General features: G+C 39.8%; 1 protein-coding gene across 5 annotated transcripts in view; it reads right to left on the minus strand.

The window, feature by feature from the left end:
* Positions 1-25,964, minus strand: part of Csmd1 (CUB and Sushi multiple domains 1) — a 1,642,848-nt gene that overhangs the window by 442,391 nt on the left and 1,174,493 nt on the right. For all 5 annotated transcript variants that reach the window (XM_006508931.4, XM_006508930.4, NM_053171.2 and 2 more), the window contains exons 9-10: positions 23,400-23,524; positions 11,643-11,764 (exon numbers count right to left, since the gene is read on the minus strand). In XM_006508931.4, coding sequence (XP_006508994.1) covers positions 11,643-11,764; positions 23,400-23,524 — 247 coding nt within the window. The remainder of the gene's footprint in view (positions 1-11,642; positions 11,765-23,399; positions 23,525-25,964) is intronic.

Raw genomic sequence — 25,964 nt, forward strand, 5'->3', positions numbered from 1 at the left:
TTGTGTAGAATACTATGTACAACTGAGCTTCCATAGCGGCAAGTGCACTTTGGATGTGTCACGCAGTCTACATTCATTATGAAAATAATGAGTTGATTATTTGGAAACATATTAGGAAAATATTCTTGTCAATTTTATGACATAAATAATATTAAAATTATAGGATTGGTGACTTGGAGAAAGTTATGCTCATATCTTAGAAGAATAAGATCCTCTTTTAGTTATGGCTCTCCATTCTCTAACATCCTCACAGAATAACAAACTCTACAATGGATCCTTGGTCCTTGGGACAGTCACATATTCAATAGCGTTTATTGGACCTTAGTATTTCCATCCCTGAGAATGGAAGTCAAATTTGGTTTTAGACATTGTTGTGATTTAAAATGTCATTTAATAACATGTTTTTTTGTCTTATTGAGGGCCCCTAAGAAGTGTTATCTGTTGGGTCACAATAAGAAACAAACAAACTGTATGAAGTTGACCTTTATCTGATTATACACAAAAATACCATTTTTATAATCCTCTCTTTTCACATTCATATCGTATCGAATGTGAAATCTTATCATCCATTTGATGGCACTGGGAAGTGGGATCTTTGAGAGGTGATTGAGCTGCCGCATTGAGCCTTTATGAATAGAATGAGTCCCCGTAACAGGAACCCAAGAGACCATCCCAACCTCTTCTGTAACACAGCTAGAAAACTACCTATGAACCAGGAAGCAAGCTTTTAATCCATGCAAATTCAGTTGGGTGTTATGTCTTGCTAAACTCTATAAAATAAAAGACTCTGTTTTAAGTAAAAAAATCAAAGCAACGGTAACCCAACCAACAACCAATCAAAACTTTGTTTTACTTCATTGAAATGAGCTCTTGCTATAGATTCAAGGAAAGCTTCAAATTTGTTGTCCTCCTGCTTCAGCCCCCAAGGGCTAGATGCCCACATACCTAGCCCCAAACAAAATTGACTGCAGGTGGAAGGTTACTGTTTTGATCGATGGGAGTCAGGAGCTGCCCCAGAGCTTCTTTCTCTGGGGTATCTTTTCCTTTGCATTGAGACATCTGGCCACATCTGCCTTTAGTTGAAAAGCATGGAGTGTCTGGTAATCATTGTCCAGTTATCTCAGCTATAACCCACAGCCCAGATTCCTGTGCTCATGAATATTTCCCTTGCATGGAGTGGCCTGGTTTACCCAAAACTTTTTTTTTTTCCTGTTTTCCAGAATCTCATTGTCATCCTTTTCTCCAAAATCTCTGTAGTTCAAAATCAGAAGTTCAGGGCCAGCCTTTGGCCTACAGTGAAAATGAGGCCAGCATGGATTACATGAGATCTTATCTCAAAAACAAATATTAAAAAGAAGGTCAAATATTTAACTAATTCTAGTACAATGTCCACCAGGTCTATTCTTACTTTCAAGATAAAACCCCTTCCCTTTCTTTTCATGGCTAAGGATCTTTCCATTGCATATATGCACCACACTTAGACCATTTTTGTTTGCTCATCAATTATATCCCAATGAAGCTGGGAAGGAAACCAAAACCTTTAATACTAATGTAAAAACTTTGAGAAGCATAAATTACAATCAAGTCTGAGATTACGTCTCCACAAATGTGCTCTAAATATATAAAGATTTCCCTCAGCTACTCCAGGAGATAGGTCAACATTCCCAGTACATAGATGGTCAGGTCTTTAAATAAATAGATGAACTACAGGGTTGGTAAAATGGCTCAGTAGCTAAAAACAATGGCTATTTTTGCAGAGGACCTGTGTTCCATTCCCAGCACCTACACAACAGCTCACAACTGCCTATGACCCTAGAACCATGGAATCTGATAACTTCTTCTGTCCTCTGCTAGCATCTGCACATATATAGCGTGTGCTCATATACACACACACATACACAAGAATTTTTTAAAAATTATGACATGTGTGTATATAATCCACATTTAAGATTTTTCTCCTAAAGATCAGTTTAATATTAGTTAATATAATGCACATTTTCAGTAATGCTTATATACATGTAGTACCAATATACCTACTATAAATTGCTTAAAGTACTCATTCAGAGAGCAATAAATGCCACTCTAGTTTCAATCCAGGTTCCTGAATCAAGACAACCAACCACATAAGAATGAATTCATGTAGGAAACCTCTGTAAGATCTACTGTTGTCCTAGGACTTGAAGGTGGGACCCTATTGCTACAGGACTATATTTGTCTATTTTTAGGGTTTCTATTGCTGTGGGCAAAATATCATGACCAAGAAGCAAGTTTGGGAGGAAAGGGTTTTGTTTGATTGTTTTTTTGTTTTAAAATTTTTATTTGATATTTTCTTTATTTACATTTTAAATGTTATCCCCTTTCCTGGTTTCTTCTCCAAAACCCCCCATCCCCTCCCCCTCCTCCTGCTTCTATGAGTGTCTTCCCCACCCATCCACCCACTCCCACTTCCCTGGTCTGGCATTTGCATACACTGGGGCATTGAGCTTTCACAGGACCAAGGGCCTCTCCTCCCATTGATGTCTGACAAGCCTATCCTCTGCTACATATGTGGCTGGAGCCATGAGTCATTCCATGTGTACTCTTTGGTTGGTGGTTTAGTCCCTGGGAGCTCGGGGTGGGGGGGGGGGGGTTGGTTGGTTGATATTCTTGTTTCTCCTATGGGTCTACAAACTCCTTCCACATTACTGTTCATCACCAAAAGAAGTCAGGTCAGGAACTCAAGCAGGGCAGAAACCTGGAGGCAGGGGCAGATTTAGAGGCTATAGAGAGTGCTACTTCCTGGTTCATTGTCCATGGCTTTTTCATAGAACCCAGGATCATCAGCTCATGGATAGTACCAGGAAGCATGAGCTGGGTGCTCCTCCATTGATCACAAATTGAGAAAATGCCTTACAACTGGATCTCATGGAGGCCTTTTCTCAACTGAGGCTCTTTCCTCTCTGATGGCTCTAAGTTGTGTCAAGTTGAAACACAGAACAACCAGCACACATATAGTTCATATACAGTACATATAGGAATCAAGCTAGGACTGACTTGGAAGCCTTCTCTACTGAGAACTAGTTCTTATAGTATCTGGAGGTGTTATGCAACTTGTCTAGGAAGGAAAGCAATCAATATTTCTACACAGCTGTCAAGCCAACAACCACATCAATGACCATCCTGGCAAGAGGTTCTGAATGGCGCAGTAGTAGCAGTTATATCTTGTAGTAAATGCCAATTGCAGTCTAACTGGATTTAAGGTCTGCTGAATAGGAGGGAACTCATGCCTGATTTTATAAATGTGACCAACACCACATTGGTGAAATGTTATAGACCTTACAGAAGAGTTTACTACCATCATTCTCTTAAACCATCATTATTTCCAAGCTGTATTCTAAATACTTATTCTTATTCCACACATAAGTGCAGCTCTCACCTGTCATCAAAAAAGATTGTGATGTTGTTGCTGTTATTGATTTTTTTTCAATAGGTAGAGACAATTACAGAAAGACTTAACTGGGCAAAATTCAGAGACTACAAGACTGTGGGGAGCCCACCCTCAATTTATACATATACCACACTCCTTCATCTAAGGCTCAGGGTACATCACAGAAGAGGAGAAGGAAGATCGTAAGTGTAGAGAACCAGGATGACTGCTGAGAGATGGTGTCTTCTATACATGACATGGAAGCTATACCCATGAAATGTCATCAATATAGTATCCTACAAGACCTGCATAATGACTCCACACCAGACAACATGCCAATATGAATAAGGGAACTTCCACAAGGATCCACCATTAAATGAAGTGCTGCAGGCCATTGATGGTCCGTGTGTGTGTGTGTGTGTGTGTGTGTGTGTGTGTGTGTGTGTGTAAAACAACAATGGTTAAAGAAAATGGGACCCTGAATTTGAAAAAGAGTTGGAGCAAGTGTATAGAAGTAGTTGGAGAAGGGATAAAAGGGGTGTGGAAATGTTGGAAATGTAGTACACATGTATGAAATTTTCAACAAATTGAAATTTTAAATAAAATATATGCATGTATGCATGAAGAGCTAACTGTATATGATTTTATGTATACATGTATGTATAGAGTCAACATATGAACATATCTGTCCTGCTTTAAAGTCTGTGTGATGGACATTTTGAACTTGAATGCACTCACATTTCTGACTAATAACTATGGGTGATATAAGCATGTGCATATCTGTCATCCACAGGCATAAACACCTCTCTAAATAAAAGAACTCCACTGGACGCTGATCACCTGAGACAATCTTCTCAAGGAGATTCTAGCATTAACTTTTTGGCCATTTTCTTTTAATCCCTTCAATGTACAGCTCAGGCATGTACATTAATTTCTCAGGAACTGATCACAGCCCCCTCAAGAGTTTTACCTGCACCATGCAGGACTTGTTGGCTGTGTCTACATGAAATATGTTTCCATGTTTACCACCTCATTAGTTTCATTGGCTTTCAGAGATGGCACCCCAGCAGGAGCAGTGGTAATTGAGTTGTTATAAGTCTCCTTCTGTGCTTAATTAAATTTTCTTGAGAGTTTTTTTTTAATGTTTTATACTTTTCTACACAGAGCATGGTATGTAATAAGCACTCCTAATAGTTTCATTTATTAATGGTTGTTTCCTAGCATGCCTTTGAAGTTGACATTACAATGCATTGTATGTGTTGTTCACTCCTCAGGGAGGCTTTAAGCTCCCTCCAGTCCTGCTCTTGTACTGGTGACTTTATGTAAACACTTGGCATAAACAGGCATAGGATATTTGGTTCTGTAACAGTCAAAACATGATGAAGACCAGGGGAGAAAATGCACTATGGAGAGTGAGCTAGAGTCTCAAAATTGGAATCTCCAGTGGGCACTGAAAATTTAGTCATTGGTTGCATTTTGGTTTTTAAAGTGACCTGCCCAGGTCAGACAGCCCCAGTGAGGCTGGCAGAGTCCTTTTATACACAGTTCTCCATGTACTCTTAAGAGAGTCACTGCCTGAGAAATCTCTCTCTCTCCCTCTTTCCCTCTCTCCCTCTCTCTCTCTCTCTCTCCCTCCCTCCTTCCCCTCCCCCTCCCCCTTTCCCTCTCCCTCTCTCTCTGCTCAATTCATAATATACCTTCATCACCACACAGTTTATTGGGAAACCCACTTATTTGGAATGTCTCCCAAGGAATCAAATTAAGTCTAATTATACTTAATGGCAACGACTGGTGCTTAATTTGGATGGTAATTCTGCTTAATTGAGATGCCTTCAGGTGCCGAAGTGGTGTTCTGAGAGTGCTGGTATGTGTGAGTGTAACAACCTGTGATCCTCTACTCGTTTTCTCAATATCTCTACAAATCATATTTTGCAGCATGTGATTCAGGATATTTATCTTATTAATTTTTGAGGACTCTAAACAACAAAACATATATATAATATTAACAAAACATATGTAGCAGCACACATCATCAACAGAAAAATAGCTGAATTTTCCAAATAAGACAAATACTTGAACCTCAGGTAGATGCATGCAATTTGAGCTTCTCAGTTTAGACAGGTTTTAGACTCAGCTTCAAGGTGTCAAAGAACGTATGTCAAAAACTGTGCTAGGGGAGATGATGATCCCAAGTAGAATATGAACCCAATCATCTCCTGAATCCTGACCTTTGTTTTTTGTTAGACTACCTGTGATATACACCAAATGACCTCCCCAGGCCACCCATCATAGAATTCTGGCATTTCTTCTAAATCTTCCCAGGTTCAAGTAAGTCTGGCCCATGGCCACTGACTTAATGGGGCCTCTTAGGAAATCACTAGGCACAGTCTAGAAAGTATGAGTTCAATATCTAGGCTTAAAAAAAAAATACCTATTTCTCCATTGGTCATAGTAGTTTGTACTGAAATATGCTGAGTCAATCCACCTTTGTGTAGAGAAGAGGTAGTCACTTATATGTGTCACTAAACTATGGAATAAAATCTACATTTACACTGCCTCTGCACATTTATCCTGACTCATCTTCATTGGCTTTTGTGTAACATATACCTGTGGAGTACCCTGCTAATGACTTGGAGAAACAGTCATTTCATATCCTTATCAGACTTGTAGAAGAAATAACAGAATTCAAAGGTGCAAGCTACCAGAGACCACAAACCACCCTTTGATTGACCTAGAGAGAAAAGTTGGAACTCTGGCAACAGCAGCTTTTGACTCTGTTTTGCTTTTTGGATAATTAATCTTAATTTTGTTTCTTGTAGTGTTTTGAGTATGCTTGGGCCAGGAAGTGTCACTATTTGGAGGTGTGGCCTTGTTGGAGTGAGTGTGTCACTGTGAAGGTGGGCTTTGACACTCTTCCAAGTACTGAAGAGTCAGTCTTCTCCAAGGGGCCTTCAGATGAAGATGTAGAACTCTCAGCTCCTCCTTTGCCATGCCTACCTGGATGCTGCCATACTCTCACCTTGATTATAATGGACTGAATCTCTGAACCTGTATACTAGTCCTAATTAAATGTTGTCCTCATAAGAGTTGTCTTGGTCATGGTGTCTCTTCACAGCAGTAAAACCCTAAGACAGTTCTCTCAGCTTAAGAAAATCTTGAGCATGTTATTATTGCCCCCAAGAGGCTTTCCATTCAGATGTATAACAGTCATTGAACTATTGTTCCCCCTGCCAAAAATGTGTACAAGTCCATGAAAAAAAGAAGAAAAAAAAGATAAACTTGTAAGACCTCAACTCTCCCTGGTTCATGACAAAGAACATACAACCTATTGTTCCTATGTGGAATGATAAGATAATAAAATGGAGGCATTGAATGTGTGTGTATGCCTCTGTGTACAAAAGTATGTGGAACACATATGTGAGTGTGGTATGTGTGTACCATCAGAAACATCAGGAACCTTCTTTTATTGTTTTTTACCCAATTGTTTCAAGGAAGTGTCTCACTGAAAACTGTTCTGATTCAGGCAGGGTGAATGAGCAGTGCACTCTTGGTATCCATCTTCCTTTACCCCCTGATGGTTGAGTCATAGGCTTGTGCAGCCATGCCCTGATTTATTAGAGATTTGAACTCAGACAAGTATGCATGCTGCTTGTAGCTGAGAGTTCATATCTGATCAACAAGTTGCAGGTGAGGGAGCAAGACTGCCCTTGCATGGGGTCTTTTAAATCTCCAACCCTACCCAAGATGATACTTTTCCTCCCACAATGCCATACCCACTCTAATAATTTCATATCTCTTAATCCTTCCCAAACAATTCTACTTACTGAAGACCAGGCATTCAAAAATATGAGCATCTTTATTCAAGCTACCACAGGACAATTGAGAATAAGAGGACTTTGTAACATTTTTCCTCAGTGAGTTTAGTATTCATCTAAAGGCAAGCAACTGATTCTGTGTGGAGATTTGTATCCTGATTTTTGTTGAATTTAGTTATTATTGCTAATTGCTTTCTGAGCATTGTTTAGGATCCTCTCATCACATGATCTTGTCATCATCAAACAAGGAAATTTCACTTATTCCCTTTCTATAAATATCCTGTTGTTCTTAGGGTTTTACTGCTGTGAACATATACTATGACCAAGACAACTCTTATAAGGGACAACATTTAATTGGGACTGGCTTACTTGCTCTGAGGTTCAGTCCATCATCATCATGGCAGAAAGCATGGAAGCATCTAGACAGGCATGGGGTTGGGGGAGCTATCTTATTCAGAAAGCAAAAAGAAGAAGACTGACTTCAAGGTGTATAAGAGGAAGGTCTCTCAAAGCCCACTCCCACAGTGACACACTTCCTCCACAACCCCGAGTAATGGCATTCCTTGGGACAAGCATATTCAAATCAGCACATACCTTTTTTTTTCTTTGTGCCTTAGGGTTATAGTAAAATTTCATATAGTACTTGTATATAATCAAGTACTAAGATAAATAAGAATGAAGAATTAGACATCCTTCTCATGCTCCTGATTATTGATGGAATGCTTAGAGTTACTGTATTCAGTATAATGTAGGCTAAGAATGTGTCAGATGGAACTTCTGTTGTGCTAAAGTTTAATCATTTGATCCCTAATTTGTGAAAAGTCTTCATTATAAACAAGTATTGATCTTTATCAAAGATTTATTCTGCATCTATTCAGCTGGTCTTGACTTTTGCACTTACCTAGTTTCTATTTTTATCTTTTACATATTGATTTGCATATGATGAGCCATCTTTGCATTCTTCCAATGAAGCCAACTTTATCATCAATATCCATTTTAATAACAATTGACCAATTCCCAAACCATCAAAATAGCAGAAAGTAATGAAGTGTAGACTCAAAGAATGATTCTGAGACAGTGGGAAAAAGACCAACTTTTAAACAGCCTTACCCAATGAAAGAGAGAAAACTCAAATCAGTAAGGGAGAGATCAAAAGATTCAATTGCAATAGGCATCACTAAAATTCAAAAAATTATTAGGGAAAATTCTGAGAAATTTATTACATTGAACTGCAAAATATAGAAGAAATTTGGAACTCCCAAGGTACACATGACTTATCATAAGCATGTACAGAAGATACAAAAAAACATAAGTAGATCAGCAATAGGTAGAAGTTGAATTGATACTAAAAACTTCTCAAATCAGAGATAAGCCCATAACTGTATTGCTTAACTGCTAATTTTTTCCAGGCCTTTGAAGAACTAATGCAATTGTTCTTCTAGCTATTTCATAACATAGGAAGGATAGAAATGTTTCCAATCTCATTTTCAAGAGCCAGATCACACAGACAAGAAACAAAATGCAGATAGGCAGAAAGGGAGTCATGGGACAATTTCCTTGATAAGCAAAAGCACAAAACTCTTAAATAAAATACTTAAGTCAAACTCAGTATCATCTTTGATTTCTCCTCTCTCTTGTCACTCATGGGATAGGGTTCATGTTACCTGATGGACAGAAGGTGTAGGCAAAGCCTGGGGGGTCCAGAGAATACTAAACAAGGGACTTAAGACATACTCCCGTTCTGCCTCCTCTCCTTTTTTCAACTGGGAGCTACATCTTGCTGAATCAACTGCAGAGGCATGTTCTTCAGTGCCTTTAGATCCCTGCTTCTTTTCACACTTGCCCTTCCCATTGGAAGGATTATACATCATCAGTTTCTTCCTTTATCCCTCCTATACACAAATGGTGCATGAACACTTTCTCTTTCTTCACGGAAAAGACCCACAGAGGAGGCTTTGTTATGTTATGGCTGGTTTTCATGTGTGTGTGTGTGTGTGTGTGTGTGTGTGTGTGTGTGTGTGTGTGTGTGTGTGTGTGTGTATGTTGTGTGTGTGTGTTGTGTGTGTGTGTGTGTGTGTGTGTGTGTGTGTGTGTGTGTGTTTTAGCCCTCAATGTATTCAAAGAACACTTTTGTCCCAAAGGTGGTAAGAAGAGGAGGTCATGGCCACAGGTGTTTTGTATATCTTCTTTATTATAAGCATGGCTCTTCTGTGAATAGATTTTTTTTCATGTTTTTCTAATGAAGGGATGCTGACTTTTATTGAATCATTCAAAGGTTCAGGGATGGTAGGCCCATCATGGGCATATCATAGGTTCTATACAGAAGGAAAGGTTCATAGAGAATTATCTCCAGTCAGTGGTGTAGTAGCTGGGAGGATGCAAGGAACAGCCATCGTGAGTAAAGAGGTTCAGGGATAGGGTTTGCAGGAGACACAGGATGAAGCTGCAACAGCATGCAGGAAGAACCCATGCTGAGTGGGGTCACCACCACACTCTCATAAGGGATTCTCCATTTCCATGCCATCTTCCATCTTTTTTTTTTTCTGAACCACAAGGGGTATATAGATACTAACTAGCCCACTCCTTTCATTTATATTGATCCACTCCCTTTAGCTATATTATTGCCAAGATGAAATCTAAGAAAAGAGGTTGTCCTACCTTCTTAATTGCAAAAATAAAACATTTTATGCTTTATAAATGTCAAAGACACTTTGGTTTGTAATGGCATCTTTATTGAGAGGACATAAACTTGTACTCTTGCTTGTACTGCATGGCATTAGAGGTAATATATATCTCCCATTAATTCAATTATATATCTAGTATACCACACAGAAAGCAAACACAATTGTATTCAATTTCTTCCACAAACATTTCCATCTGACTTTCAAGCCTTTACTAAATGTTCAAGGTCAAATGACTTAACCTGGTAGAGAAAACATGGAATACTCCACAAATGCCTGGATGTGGAAATCAAGGAAAGCAACTATAGACAAGGAACCCAGTATACATGTTAACTGCGGTTTAACTAAACTGTTGGTTTGGTAGACTTTGTATCTACTAGTTCCTTGTTCAGCTCTTGTTAGGTTTTGTTGCCATTTCTATTTCTCATACTCTCTAGTGGATGATGCTTCTATTCTTTCTTAGGTTCCTACAGCAACTGATTCTTCCCAGCCCCCAGTGAAGGAATATGTTCCTACAGTCTCTTAGACAATGTGGGCTCTGAGGTTCAGAAGGTCTGCTAATATATTCAAGCCTACACACTTCTATGTATAGAACATCTAAAATGCTGAGGATAGGACCAGGGGAACAGATTACAGCTCTGGTGTATAGAAATCTGCGCATTTGCCTTGGTGTGGATGCTGTGGGACTGCACTGGGGTTGATAGGCACCACAGCAAATATGGACTTTGTGGGCTACCCCCAACCTCGCAATTCCTTCAGGAGCTGCCCGGGTCTTTACTCATCTCTGTTTATCAGAACTGGCATTGAATATAAAATGTTGCTGTGTCATAACAGAATTAATCAAGCTGAGTCCAACAGGGATCTGGTGGAAACACCACTGGATATACACCATCCTTTCTCAGCTGCAGGAGCAATATTCAGCAGCAAGGAAAAAAGCTGAACAGAAATGAGAGAAGTTTGTAGACGGCAGAAATAGACAGGTGGCCACTGTGGACACAAAATGTCAGGACCACTCAGAAGGCTCAGGAAATTAATATTACCAAAAAGCTGTTCGTTTAACAGCGTTTCTTTCATATTGTTTGAAATCCATGTCAGAATAGTTTGCTGTCAGTTTCTCAGTGAAAATGATATAAAGGCACCCCACCTTCAAGGTCTGCTCTGAATTCTGCTGAATTTGGCGTACATTAAAGACAATTCATTTCACAGCAAATAAAATAGTTGTGAATACCTTCTCCTCACCTTTGGTTTAAGTGGTAGCCATACTATAGCAAAGGACATGTGCCAGACTTACAGAGGACTCACACAATTTCAGCAATCATGGATCCGGGAAACATTCCACCTAATATATATAGCATCCTAACCAGTGGGAAAGGACAGAGACTTGCTAACTTTTAGAGAAGAAAAAGATAACAGTCTGGTTTGGACAGCCAAGATGGAAAGCCAGCTCTGCGGCACTATATAGCAGAGGAGCTTGTAGGTCCTCTGTGAGGTCTTAAGCTAGAGGAAATGGTTGATTGAACAGTGAGGTCTGATATGAGAAAGACGCCCAGGGAGTGGGGCAGCACAGCTACTCAAAAGCAGGAATGGCCTCCTCTCCTGGACCACCACAAGGGGCTGTACTGTGTCCTGGCTGTACTCTATGGATGGATAAGGATGTGTGGGCAGTAACCACTGTCAGCCAGAAAGTCTGCTCACCATAGGTGGCTGCTAACAGCACCCGAGTGGGTGGAGAAGCCTTACCTTGTCTGGATCAGTTGTTGTGATGACCCACACACAGTGAGCATTGTCTTCATATTGCACTGGGTAGTTAGGGGAGGTGATGACACCACTTGGCCCACGCAGGTTTGATCCACATGTCCTGGCTGGAAACAGATGGAAACAAAACAGTTTGCCCAGAAGTCCATCAGACATCACCATGTGCAATGAGTGTTGGTTTTTTTTTTTCTTTTTTCTTTTTTCTTTTGTTGCTTCTTTTTTTAATGAGGCTCATTTTGTAGGTAGCATACAAAATAATGGTGTCAATCAGACATTTTCATATATGAGTATAATTTGAAATGAGTATAATATAAAATGAGTATAATGAACATATTTGTTCCTTTCAGCTCCCTCCAAGTTCTCTTTATACCAGCACACACACCATCTGATTCTATATGTAAGGGTATACTTTCATCTAGGTTCCACACAAGAAAGAAAATAAGCACTGCTTTCTCTTTTCTCTCCTGTCCTTTCCCACAGAGAAGACACATGCTTCTACATTTATGTCCTATGTATGTATAAATACAAATTTCTATTTAAATCTAGATTCTTCTAGGAGAGAAAAACATGAATATATATATATATATATATGATAATTACATCATTCCCCCTCCCTTTCCTCTCTCCAGACCTTGTCTTATGTCCCTTCTCTAATCTCTTTCAAATTCCTGGATTCTTTTCCTTTAATTGGTATATAAATGTTTGTGTGGGAGTATGCAAGTGTGTGCATGCATGGATGCATATGTGCCTCTGTGTGTGTGTGCATGCATGCTCGTGTACATGTATGTGAGTGTTACTATGTATATAATATTGAACCAGCATAATATTAAACTTCATGCTAAAAGACTTATTTTCCATTTACTTGTATGTGCATGTCTGTGTGTAGGTATGAACGTGGAAGATTAGGGGGGAAGATGTTTAAGAGATAACGAAGTGGGTATTGGATCCTCCAGTGTGGGAATCATAGGCAGTTGCTAGGTAACCATTGTGGCTACTGGAAACTGCTCCTGAACCCTTAGAAGGGGAAGCAGGTGCTTTTTAACTTCTGAGCTGTCTCTCCAGTCCCCATAAAGTTGACTTTTAATAGGTAATGATGTAAAGTTGTCAGTTATCTTTTACTCAGTCTTCAGGAATCTTGCCTGATATTTAGGATATGGATGAGGATACCTCATTAGAGGAGATATGAAAAAATATTGTCACTCATGGTCACAATGCCATGAAAAGATCAATATCAAATCAGTCTATTTCAGAATTCACTGGGGACACAGAACCATGTTTCCCGTGTACTCATTTGTATACAGAGAGTCTGTATATCTATCCATCTGTGCACTGAGCCAGTGAGTTACAGAAAAGAGCTCCATATAGCAGGGTTGAGGACCAGTGTCACACCTCACACAGGATGCACATTAAATGCAGTTTCATCTCTGCTAAGCTTTGTCCTATTTCTTTCCAATAAGAATGGAGGATGCAATGTCAATGTCTCACTCGATGCTCAGATTCTATTTCACAAAAAACGATGCCAAGTCGCATAGCACAATGAAGATAGGGACTTGAGTCTATTGTGCTGTTGAAAGATTAAAGGAAGTAGAAACAATGACTCCAAAAGCAAAAGAAGGCATCATTGTCTCTTTCTTCATCTTGAAGCTAGAATGAAAAGGCAACTGAAGCCATAAACTGTAAAGCCAAAGAAAACGGCATGCTTTGTGATAAAAAGTATTTCAATCACCCCATCTTTTCTCAAGGTTTTATTATTTTTTTTCCAAATCATTGGGATAACTTGGAAATCTAATATTAGTGTGAGTTCTTGGCTGAATATTAATAACTCAAACTCGACTTGGGGTAAAAGGCTACTTTTATGAGAAAGTAATGCAAAGATCTGCCCTCTGTTATCTTAGACACTGTCATGCACGGAGAACACCTGGCCCCCCAGTGGAGCATCTGTCCTGTTCATGACCCATGCTTGCTCTTTTCCCACTAGCCCTTGGCTGATGATATATTCAGGCCAATTGTTTTCTAGGAGACTCACCTCTAAGGATCCACACTATAGATCTCTTGACCTGAAAGAGCTAGCTTGTGGGGAAGTCAGGAGCCTCCACTAATCCCTGCAGGAACATGCAGCCTGCTCTCAAGTCTATAGTCCTATTAAGATGATTTAAACTGTGAATAATCCTGGAGACAGTAAAACTCCTCTGTAGAAGTCATGACTCTTCAGTGTTATTATTTCTCCCCAGCTCTGTCTTCTCAGCCTGTGAGTCTGGGGCGTCTCCTTATTTTATGGTCCAAGCTACACCAAGTACAGAGGCTGAATTCCTTGATATGAGATTGAGATTTGTATCCAGCAACGCCAACGTTGATGATTATGCACCACAGACACAATTAGCTAAAATTTAGTCAATTCTACATGCATAAACACGTGAGAAAGGATGTCTTAAATACCAGCATTTTCTGCCTAAAGAAACTGCATTGTAAAAATAAAGGATGAGACTGTTTTTCAAATCCTCTTGGGCATGGAGTAGCTCTACAGGTCCCTCAGAAGAGCTTTCTGCAAGCATGGACCTATACTAGGTGCTAATCTTCACTCTGTGATATATGTATTTAGGAACATATTTTCAGAAAAGATCAACTTCTAATGTGAAATTTGTCTAAAGCATTGCTGGCACTACTGAAAAAGTCTTAAGGAAAGGTACCATTAATACATCTTGAGTAATAATGTCTTTATATTATGTATCAGCTTTGCTACACTTCGTAACTAACAGTTTTTGTAAATACAGTGTTAATCACAAATATCTATCAGTTTGATTTTGAACAAGGGTAACCACAGAGATAGCTAAGTATTTAAGCTTTGAGAAGATATATTTGAAGATGTCAGAAGTTGTTTCATTACATTCCCACTGATTATTTGGGCTCCCCAAATCCCCAGCAGAAAAGTTCACAGAACCTAACACTGCCTCCTCTCCCTGTTGTGTGCTCCTGTGGCCTGTGTTGAAGCATAACCTTTCCACTGACTTACCAAAAATTTGATTCAGAACTTCACGAAATTTATCTCATACAGTTCTAAGAAATGATTCTTACAGGGAGTCTGAGTCTGTGTTTTTTGTTTGTTTGTTTGTTTTTGACCGAGAAAGAGAAACATTTTAATACATCAGTATAAGAAGTGACTTTGAAAAGATCTGACCCTCCACTGACCACAAAACAAAAGCCAATGCATAAAAATGGGATTAAATCATGCTAATGATGTACAACTTCTGCATAACTAGTAATTGACAGAGGGATATTCTGCCACATAGGTCCATGACATTTTCTTAATATTCAGTATCTTTGAAGAGACAAAATAAGCAACTGAGTTGTCTTGAAAATAAAATGTAAACATGTAAATCAGTCATGGAGTCCTTGCTTAGTGTGTTTGAAGCCCTGGTTTATATCCACAGTGCCATGAGGAATAAATAGATAGATAGATAGATAGATAGATAGATAGATAGATAGATAGATAGATAGATAGATAGACTCGGCAGTTAAGAAGAAAAAGACAGGTAGAAAAGAAAAGAGAGCATCAGCAGAGAGGATACAAAGCAAGATAGAGTGTTCCCTCAAATAGGAGCTAGTATTGGAACATCAAGAGCTCAAGGAAGCTTGATAATTGCTGTCAGTGTGTGCCACTCTCTTTTTGTTGGACACACAATAGTCAGGGTGGGATAAGAGAAGTTTTGTTGGCAGACAAAAGGAAGCAATGTACATAGGCTCCACTGAGGAAGGGGGTGGGCATCAGGGTGGTAGCAAACTGATGTACCTGAACAGGAGCAGATATAAAGCTGGGAATTCACACAAAACTGTATAATCTCACTCAGAAAGCCAGACATCTGAAGCTCTGCTGTGGCCTCTGGTTTTTACTCAGACAATGCACTTTCTTACTTCTTATTGTAAATGCATGGTGTAGTTCTTGTGATCTAGGAGAAATGGAGAGGCCTGTCCTGATTGGCACTGGGAAGTCTTCTGTGTGTCCTCAAAGATAAAGCAACTTCTGATCTGGCAGTTCATTTTTTTTTTTTCTAACTAGGCATTCGAATAGTCAATGAAGTCTTTAAACTACATAAGTAATCACTATGCACTAGGACCCAGGACCTTTGGGAGTAATCTTTGTGTTTCCTGTCACCAATATGCACAGATGTGTGCTTATGTGCAGTGTAGTTCAGTGTTACTGTCACTCTTCTGAAGACCTGGCCCTGGTCAGCATCTGACAACATAATATCTTATCCATGCTAAATGTCCATGAGCAGTCACTGTGCCCTAATGTGGAACAAAGGTTACTCCCTGGAGATGTTCCTAAGTGTGTAGATTCAAGTTTGACTGATAATTATAAATAAAACTGAAATTTATACAACGGTGTATTGAAAACGTAATTCTTTAAGAAGGAAAATGGACACTTCAGTCTCTTATTCTCTGTATAATGACCAGTTGTAGATCTCAGGACTAATCACCATCTACTATAAAAAGAAGCTCTTCTGATGAGAACTAAACTAAACGATGCACTATTCTAAGTACATCTTAAGGACATTAAGGGCATATAGACAGAAACATCAGGGGTAGCTTTATGAGGTGTCCGTTAAATCCAGAAGAGTTGCTCCTCCCTTGAGTCTTATGACACATCCATCTAAGAGGGTTTGGATGAGTGAATGGTACCAGGCAGGAAATCTGATGTGTGGAGCAACTTTAAATTTAATCAGAAAAATGGTTGGTCAGTTCCATAACATTCATGCCAATATTGTACCACTTGGCATATCGTGCCAGGTCAGTTGTTGTTAGAGCTCATCTGTGAGCTTAGAGCAGTAAAGACATTGTGGGGTGCTCAACTCTAATGAGTCATCTATATCAGACCCCCTTTTCCCAAGGCTAAGGGGGCATCATGGAGGAGAGTGGAGGCAGACTGTAAGAACCAGAAGTAGAGGGCATCTGTATGGAAACATTATTTTCTGGACATGCCAAGATCATTGCACACATGAACTCACAGACACTGTGACTGCAAACACAAGACTGTACAAGAGCAAGCCATTCTCAGATGAGGGGGGATTTATGAAGCTTCACCCTAAGGAGCTGTGGATAACTGATGGTTCCTGTAGGTGGGAGTGTAAGTTTTCTTCAGGGTCCCCATGGTTTGGTTAGTGGTCCTACATCCATGTACTTACAGGCAGCACCAAGAGACTCACAGGATTAAGTAAATTAGCACATGAAGTAGGAAGGGAGAAGTGGTGGGAGAGATAGGGGAGGAACAGGATGGGAGGGAAATAGGGGAGGGGCTAGTTAAAACACATATTCATACGTAAATCCATCCTTTCTAAAGGCTGCAGTGAACATTTATCATCTGACTGATGAATATATTACATAAAAATACAGTTTCCCTCACATGAAGAAACTCACTATAAGAATTTCTGGGTTTGTGAGTTCAAACCTGACATCCCAGCACTTGTGAGTATAAAACAGGAGGGTTGCCCTGAGTTTGATGCCTGCGTGGGCTAAAAGGGAGACCAGGTCTCAAAAAATAAAATAAAATAAAATAAAATAAAATAAAAGTATTTAATTCTTTACTTAGAACCTAGGATATCTTTTCCATTCTATGGTAACACTTTAGTTGAATTAGCAAAAGGGTAACAAATCTGATTCCAATAAACTTAAATTATCACAACACTTGGAATCACATGGGAAGCATTTGAAACAAATCTCTAGATCATACATTATAGAATATATTTAACATATATATGATTAACATATATACTACATGATATATGGTAAACAGTATATTTCTTGAATTTTTAAAGATAATAAATTATTGTGAAATGTCTAGATTATTGTCTGAAATGAGGACAGAGAGCAGGGAGCAGGGGTTAAGGGCTGCTAGGCCCCCTGTCTTCTCACCTGAGGACCAGGTCTGCCTCATGTAGTTAGTTACCAGCCACTGTGTCTTTAGCTGTTTTGTCTTAAGACTATCACTGTACTTGATTATCACAGGAGCTATTATTCTATCCAAGAGTCATCAGTGAACGGTAACTCAAGGACACGAGCCGATTCTCACACATGGTTTTGACATTACAGTATGCATAGTATGCATGGCTAAGGACTGCAGACGGCCTATCCTGATCCAAACACGGAGGGTACAACAGAGAGAAAAATTAACTAAATTCCTTGTGTGGATCAAGAGACAAAGAAACACATGCAATGGTTAAGGAAAAAAAAGCTCAGATACATAGTGCTGTCAGGAAAGGAATTGAGTGAGTCATGGGAGTGGTCCACAGAGTGGAGCTGGTGAGGGAGAGAGTGGGTAGCAGGGATTTCAGACACACTGACATCTGACAAAGTTACAAGATGTACAGTGGAGAAAAGTAAGGCTGGTAGCCATGGTCCCCAAATGGGATTGGCACCAACTCTGCTCATTACAGGTTATTGTTTGTGTATAATATAGGCAGGCAGTATAATTATGAAGCCATCCCTTACAGAAACACCTTGACAAAACAATATGCAGAAAAATACATTTTTCCCAATACCCTTCAATTACAAAGCTCCAGACTTTCCAGTCACAGGTACTTCCCCTAATTCAGGCCCACCAAGGAAGGTCTGTGGTTTTCCTTTAATTCTCTGCCACAATAGCTGCTTGGACAAATCACCACCATATGAAATACAGTTCTAACATTGATGTTAGACCTGGGATCCAATAGCACGAAGTTTCTCTCTGGTGTAAATAATCTTTTCATTACCATTTAAAAGGTCACTTCTGCACAGGCGTAAAACCTGGATAAAAAGGAAACTGCATAACAGCCTCAGTCCATGACAAGTTAATATGTTAAGGATGATTCTAGTTAACCTCACCTGGAATCGCGAGGTAATTATAACTTTATTCTGCGACCCAGGCTGCCTCCAATTAACTTTTGTGTAACTAGGGTTACAATGGAAAATAACACTTCACTTTTCTTACGTGCCCTTTCAATGCAGGGAGCCACTCAAGCCCTCACGTTAGCTCCACCCAGGAAGGCACATCAGCATAGAGACCCTTTCTTTATTCATCTCCTCTAAGGCTCAAGAGATGAAACACCAGCCTGAGTATTTCACTTAAATAAAGCTATATCGTCTCCTTGTCTTTCTTGTTTGCTTATTTTTTTTTTCTACTGCCAGTTAAGGATGCTTATGCAGTTTTAAACAGCTCGTAATGTTTTACCCTGAGAAAAAAATCATAATAGCTGTTTTCATATCTCTAAATGAACTATGCATAATTTCAAATGGAATATGGATTCCCTTGTGTAATTACTGAGCTGTGACAACATTCATCTGTTTGGTAACTGAAGGGAAAGGTAATGTCCCCAGGCCTCCTCCGGGCTAATTAGATAATGCAAGCTTTGGCAAACCACACCAGCTTCTAGACCCAGGGTCACTTCTGACTCACAGTGTGATACCAACAGTTTCCATCAGACCCTCCCAGAGGAGAGGGGGCTGGATAGTAACCTAATAGATAGAGACCCTTCGTGGAGCTGGGAACCTTAAAGACCAGGTCTTACTTTATCCAATGACCTTAAATATCCTTATGTTTTTCTTGGTATCAGTGGTCAGAGCAGTCATTTCAACCTGATCAAAGACTGACTTTGGAATATATGCCTGACATGACTGATGCAGAGGCTCCTGTAATAGCTACAAATGAAATGGGGAATCCACGTCGGGTTGTTATCTCTCTACAAACTACTTGTAATGTGGTAAAAAAAAATGGGCTTTGGACATTGCATTCACTGTAGGGGACTTCCCACAGCTGGCTAAATGTCCCCACAGTCAGCATTGAGTAGATTGCACCCCCAATATGGAACTCACTCAAAGCTTGACAATTGCTTCTGCAATCTATTTTGAGAACTATTTGAAACTTAGAGAAGTGTGATATCCACTTCTCTGTACCTGTTAGAGACAGGGTATCATCTTTTTATAGAAATAAAGAGCCCAATTTTTAGCTCTTCATGATCCGTCAGTCCGTCATCAGGTACCAGTAAAGGGGTCATTCAAAGGAAGGAATGAGGACATCTTCACACTTGGAAAAGGCCAGTCTAGAAAAATCTATGGATTTTAATTGAAGAAAGTAAATTCTGCTGTGGATGCCACCCAGAAAAATGACGATGAGTCACTGAGATGTGCCCTCTCAACAAACTTAGGGTTTTAATGACTCCAAGGCTGGGAAGCAGGCATACTGTATCTAACACAGTGCTGGCTGATTCATGAGACAGGCCCAACATGTCTGGTCAGAAGCTAGGCATGTTAGAACCATCAGATCCACTCAGTATCCCCATGGGACAGTGTGTCTGAAAAGGTTCAGAATGCAGACATCACATTATAATCTTTACATCAATGTGTAGATAATATTTTTGGCACTAAGTATCCAATAAGTATATCAATAAAGCTAAACTCACCCATTTAGTTTTGGTGCTTAGAATCTGGCTGTTTGATAGTTGTAAAATGGCGTATGTGGTGTGAATTTTACCTGTGTGTGTGTGTGTGTGTGTGTGTGTGTGTGTGTGTTATTGGGGGCCGGGGGTTGGAGGAGGTGTGTGGGAATGTAGCTTCCTCAGAACAAGTCCAGAGAGGTGAGATCAGCTGATAAGATGGTTTGAATATTTTTGGCCCAGGGAGTGGCACTATTTGGAGATGTGGCCTTGTTAGAGGAAGTGTCACTGTGAGTGTGACCTTTAAGACCCTTGTCCTAGCTTCCTGGAAGCCAGTCTCTTCCTGTTTGTCTTTGGAACAAGATGTTGAACTCACAGCTCCTCCTGCACCATGCCTGCCTAGGTGCTGCCATGCTCTTGCCTTGATGATAATGGGCTGAATCTCTGAAGCTATAAGCCATCCCCAATCAAATGTTGTCCTTGGTCATGGTGTCTGTTCACAGCAGTAAAACCCTAACTAAGACAGCCAACATGAAATTTTGCAGGAGCTACTGACCTGTCTGAAAACTGGGGAAGGAATAAAGTGGCTCTGTGTTTAAAACTTCTGGTTGCTTCTCCTCTATGGCCTTCCTCTGCTCACTGTAAGTCTCTTCCTAGAAGCAGGACCAATGATTCTCTTCTCCATCCAGCTAGCCTTGGGCTCTGTCTTTTCACTGGTCTGTGGTTGGTACCCTATCATATAGTTGTTTATAAGTCTTCCCTAAAAAATAAAATAACATTCCCTCTTGGTCTGAGGATAATAGGTGTAATGGGTGCTTGGGAGCCCAGTCTGTTTGCTGTCCCTATGCTTTCTATCTTTGTATCTTTCTGCACTTTGCTCATTAGAGAGCAAGACAGTGCCAGAAACCCAACATTCATCCCCATCTTCCTGGCATTATTTTCTGTTTGAATGTGACTTACACAGAATCTGCTGTGTGATCTGAGGTGCTGCTATTAAACAGTGGAGGACAGCTTTAAAATGGGCAGAGGTGGGAGCAGCAAGAACTTGAGAAAACTTGTTGGCCCACTGACTTTCCTCTCCCCTCCCCTTCTTGGTCCTGCGCTTTCATGCTCACTGGAGGAAGTGGAAAAAGCCTTGAACTGGTAGAAATCAGTGCTTGAATGAGTCTAGAGAGCTCATAAAGCAGGAATTTATTGATTATTTTGAGGCAAGCTTTTGTTATGTAGCCCAATGAGACTCAACCCACAGTCCAGTTAGGGGAAGGGAATCTGATGGCAGGCAACAGATTCAGAGACAGCCCCAGCTCCAACTGTTAGGGGACCCACATGAAGACCAAGCTGCAGGTCTAGTAGCATGTTTAGCTCCAGCCCCTGCATGTTCTTTGGTTAGTGGCTCAGTCTCTGTGAGCCACCATGGACAACAACATGAGACTTAAAAGTACTGAAGGTTTTTTATCTTGTCTGCTGTGGCAAATGCCAGCAAACTACACCCTCTATCAGGAAACTATACAAGAACTTGCTCCAGGTAGAAAAAAAAAAACAAAAACATTATTCTAGAATGTAAAGACGATGATTCAATCAAGTGTATCTAACTGACAGAGCAGAAGAGCAAACAAAGCAATGCACTAATCAGGGTCCTGTGATGTTTCAGTACCTGTCTTCCTGAGTGAGTGATATTCACATCAGGGTTAGCATATTGGCTTCCCTAAAGTGAAGCATCCTCCTACAGGTGCCTCTTCTGTCCTCGGACTACAGGGGTGGGATACCCAATGATTTCTGCCATTATGTCTTTGAAACTACGCAGCACAAGGTCATGACTTCCTGTACACATTATTTACCAGGACTTCCCAACTCAATGGACAGGGATGTTGTCTTTCAAAACAGGCTTAAAAAGGGCATGGGTGTCTATGAGGAATAAAGTCAAATCTGCTCCTGTTGTAGGTGGTGCTTAAGCAGGACCCTTTGCAAATTGTTTCTGTGACTGTCGATCAGTGCAGGCAGTGTGTGTAGAAAATTTAAAGACACAACGTGTGAGCCAGCCATCCTCTTACAAGGCTACAAGGGTCAGGAGTTGGGAAGATGGCTCAGTGTTAGAAGTCTTCTTGGACTAGGTTTGAGGATCTCGAGCATCCTGGAAAAGTTAGGCCTGGCATGTCTAGAATCCCGGACTGAGGGACAGAGTCAAACACATCCCAAGGAAGCAGGAAAGGGTGGTTTGAAGAGGCCTCAGATTTAAAAATAAAGGGGGGAACTCTTAGGAAACTTATTCATCATTGACATCTGGCCCCCATGCATGCATGCTTGGGTAAACACACCTGTGCACATACATGAACGAAACTGATAACCTACTAAATGTCTACATGGGTGGGAAAGACATTATTTGTGGAACTTTCTATGGCCCAGTTAGTGCTTTATTTTTCTTTTAAAACTCTCAGTTTATACAAGTTATTTTATGAGATAGATGCAAAAAATGGTATAAAGTCCAAACCTAGTTTTCTTCTGATTTCAAAATGTTTTTCACATAGAACAGTTAAGTCAATTTTCTATTTGACTCTATATGATTTCCAAACTTAAGGGCAGGAATCACGCAATTCATAAGAGAAGAATATTGATATTTTATTTCTGTTTAATTTCATGTATATCATTTGAAGAAAGTAGACAATGGTGATGGTGACTATTTTCTTTGGTAAATCACATCAAAGTGTAGTTTAAGGGAATACACTATGAACTGGCAAGACAGCTTGCCAGTTATTAAATGAAGACTGAAGTGCCACCATGATGTTGGAAAGAGATTACCACCTTCTGGAAGTTATCTTGGCCTCCACAGGAACCATAGCATGTTTGTGGGCTCAGACCTATCCACACACATGTATATGTAAATAAATATATGCAAACAATCTGAAAGACCATTGGTTAATTTGATGAAGATCTTAGACCAAGCTTGGCAAGTTCTTTCCATTACTCATTGCATTTACGGTGTGACCAAAGGGCTTTAAGGTTTAGTACATGTTTCTATGTATATGTAGACACTGTTCACATATGAAGAGAGCTACCAACATATGGTGTGTGTGTCCTTCTGTCTATATGCATGTGTGTTTGTGTGAGCTCAAAGTATCAGATTTGCTCATATGTGTCCTATCATGGGATCATTAGTAGTTTTAGAGGACTTATCACATAAGAAACCTTGAGGGGCTTTCTTCTGACTCACATCATCATGAAGACACACACATTACCAAGTCTTCCCTTGGTACTGACCATGCCTCCCCCTTAAACTTTACCCTGTTTTCAGGAGTATATCCTGCCCTGGGGAGAGTCTGGGCTATCTTACTGGGCACCTTACCTCGACAGATGGGTCTGTGATCATTCCATGCAGCAAGGGTCTCCGTGACTCTTTGACAGGTGATTCCCTTGGCACCTTGGAGTACGTAATTGTCCTCACAGGAGAATTGCACATTTGCACCAACCCTAGACAGCACCAAGAAAAAGACAGTCCAAAATTATCAACAGAAGGAGGACACCAAGAGATGACCTAATGCTGTCTCTCAACTCTAACAATGTAGCACACCCAGAAATCCACAGGAGACTGTTTTATGTACTGTTAGTTATAGCAAGTTTAGAGTAAGTTGCATGTAGTCCAGGCTAGCCTTGAGCTTGCTACACAAATGTGGATAAGATTGAACTCTCTAAAGATTATGCTGAAAAGTCCCCTTGTAAACCTTAAGGGTCACCTCAAAAATAGAAGAAAGTAGAGATGGTATTTAAATTTTTTAAAGGTATTTATTTATTTATTTATTTATTTAGCATGAATGGATGTTTCATCGGCATATACACTTGTATACAATGTACATGCTGTAGCCCTAGAATTCAGAAGAAGGTGCTGTGTTACAGATATTTTGTGATCTGCCATGTAGGTGCTCAGAACTCATCCTGGGTCTTCTGTAATAGCAACTGGTGCCCTTAATTGCCATACCATTTTTGCATCCTCCAAGGAAGGTTTATGGACTAAACAGGAATATACATGTGAGAGAATTTTGGACTCTGAATTGTCTTATGTGACTAAATATTTTATAGAAGCAAGGACGGAAAGAGTCCAAAAAAACATCTCTGTGAAGGATTTATATTCTTACCATCAACATTCACCATACTCCTTAGAACATTCAGAGATATGTCTTACAGGAGCAGAAGCATTTATCTTAGGGGACAGCAAGACATTCATTCTAGAATAAGATGAACGACTGTTTTCGCTCCAGAGAGGAATCTAAAAGCAGGAAGCCTGGTTATTGGAACCAGTGATAGGGCATTGTCCGGGATGGTTTGACAAGTTCTTGAGGCAAGTTGGAGGTAAGGTAGCATGTGAGGCAAGCATCACACTGAGGACATAGAATTCTTCTCTGCCTATCATCTGACCTATCCCACAGGTATAACTGTTACAGGAAGTAATACTATCCAGGTAGATGTTGAGGGAACATGAGTAAATGCATGAGTCTCTGAAAGAAATGACAGCCATCTGTGTGGATCCATAAAGTCAATAGCAAATAAAACATGAGGGAAGAAATAATCGTGCTTTCTTTCCTTCTGATGGAACAGAGACATCTCACAGGAGATATTGGAATTAGTGTTTCTCAAGCCTCATGATAAATCAACTCACAACTGCTCAGTGGTACACTTTCTGAAGATGTCAAAAAGTCATTAATTCTGAGCCAACCCAACAGGCAAAATTCTTGGGTTAATGAACTAAGTGCTTTTCTGTTTTGAAGGAAAATCTCAGCTTCATAAGAATTAGTATGCAAACCGGTACCTATTTAAGAGGATGGGAAGTACATGGAATTTCCAGTTTATTTGTCCAAAAAGCTGTCTTTATACCACATGCCAAGAACAACTGGACTTCTGTAATGCATATTTTGGAAAAAATCGATAGATACTAAATATGAGCTTTTAAGATAAAACGTGTTGGAACCACACATAATTATGTCTCATTGCCAGTATGACTGTCTCCAAAGACCGCTATAATTTATAGGCATTCTCCCATAACCCCTGGTGATTAGACTTTATTTCAACATCTGAACTATAGTTAACAGATTATATAAATCTACCAATTTTGTCTTAAAACCAATTATTATATATCTGCTCCCTATCCACAGTTTATTGCCTACCTACCTATCTTTACTTGAATTTCTAGATTTTCATTACTCATTCTGAGCATTTACATTGAGCATATACTATGCCACACTCTAGGAATCAGATGTGAAGAAATAAATAAAATATACAAAGTCCAAATCTCAAAGAGATAATGGAAGAAAATGACAATTGGTAAATAAACCTTAATAAAAATGAATGTAAAGGAACCAAACTGATAATGATTAGAATGGAGTAGCAGCAAGGGAATGGGACAGTCTGCTACAATGTTCTTTGTCCCTCTTAATTTGAGATGCTAATTTCTAACATGCTGTTTCAAAGGTGGAATTGGAGATAGTATATCTGCCTGCCACCTTCTACATTGCCATCAAACCATAGGCTGATTTGACCATGAAGGCCTCTGCTTTTCCTTTAAGTATTAAAAAGAAGTAGGAAGTTGAAATCCTCAAAGCACAGACAAATGAGGTTTCAAACCCCAAATTTTCAGTATAGAAGAGAAAAACATTTATAGCAAGAAAAGACAATATACCAAAAGGGAGAAAACACATGAGACCCAGATACAATAAACACAGAAGGCTCAAAGCTAGAACAAACCAATGTCAGATTTAAAAGTATGTGGGGACAGACTTGAGGGTAAGATGGCCATGCCTGAGCATCTATCTATCCATCCAAGAGACTGTATCCAACTACGGAGATACATGCCCAGTCATATCAGTCACTTCTCTGTTCACAATAGCCAGGATATGCAAACAGCCTCAATATCTGTTTA

This window comes from Mus musculus, chromosome 8 (assembly GCF_000001635.26).
Source record: "Mus musculus strain C57BL/6J chromosome 8, GRCm38.p6 C57BL/6J".
Classification (NCBI taxonomy): Eukaryota; Metazoa; Chordata; class Mammalia; order Rodentia; family Muridae; genus Mus; species Mus musculus.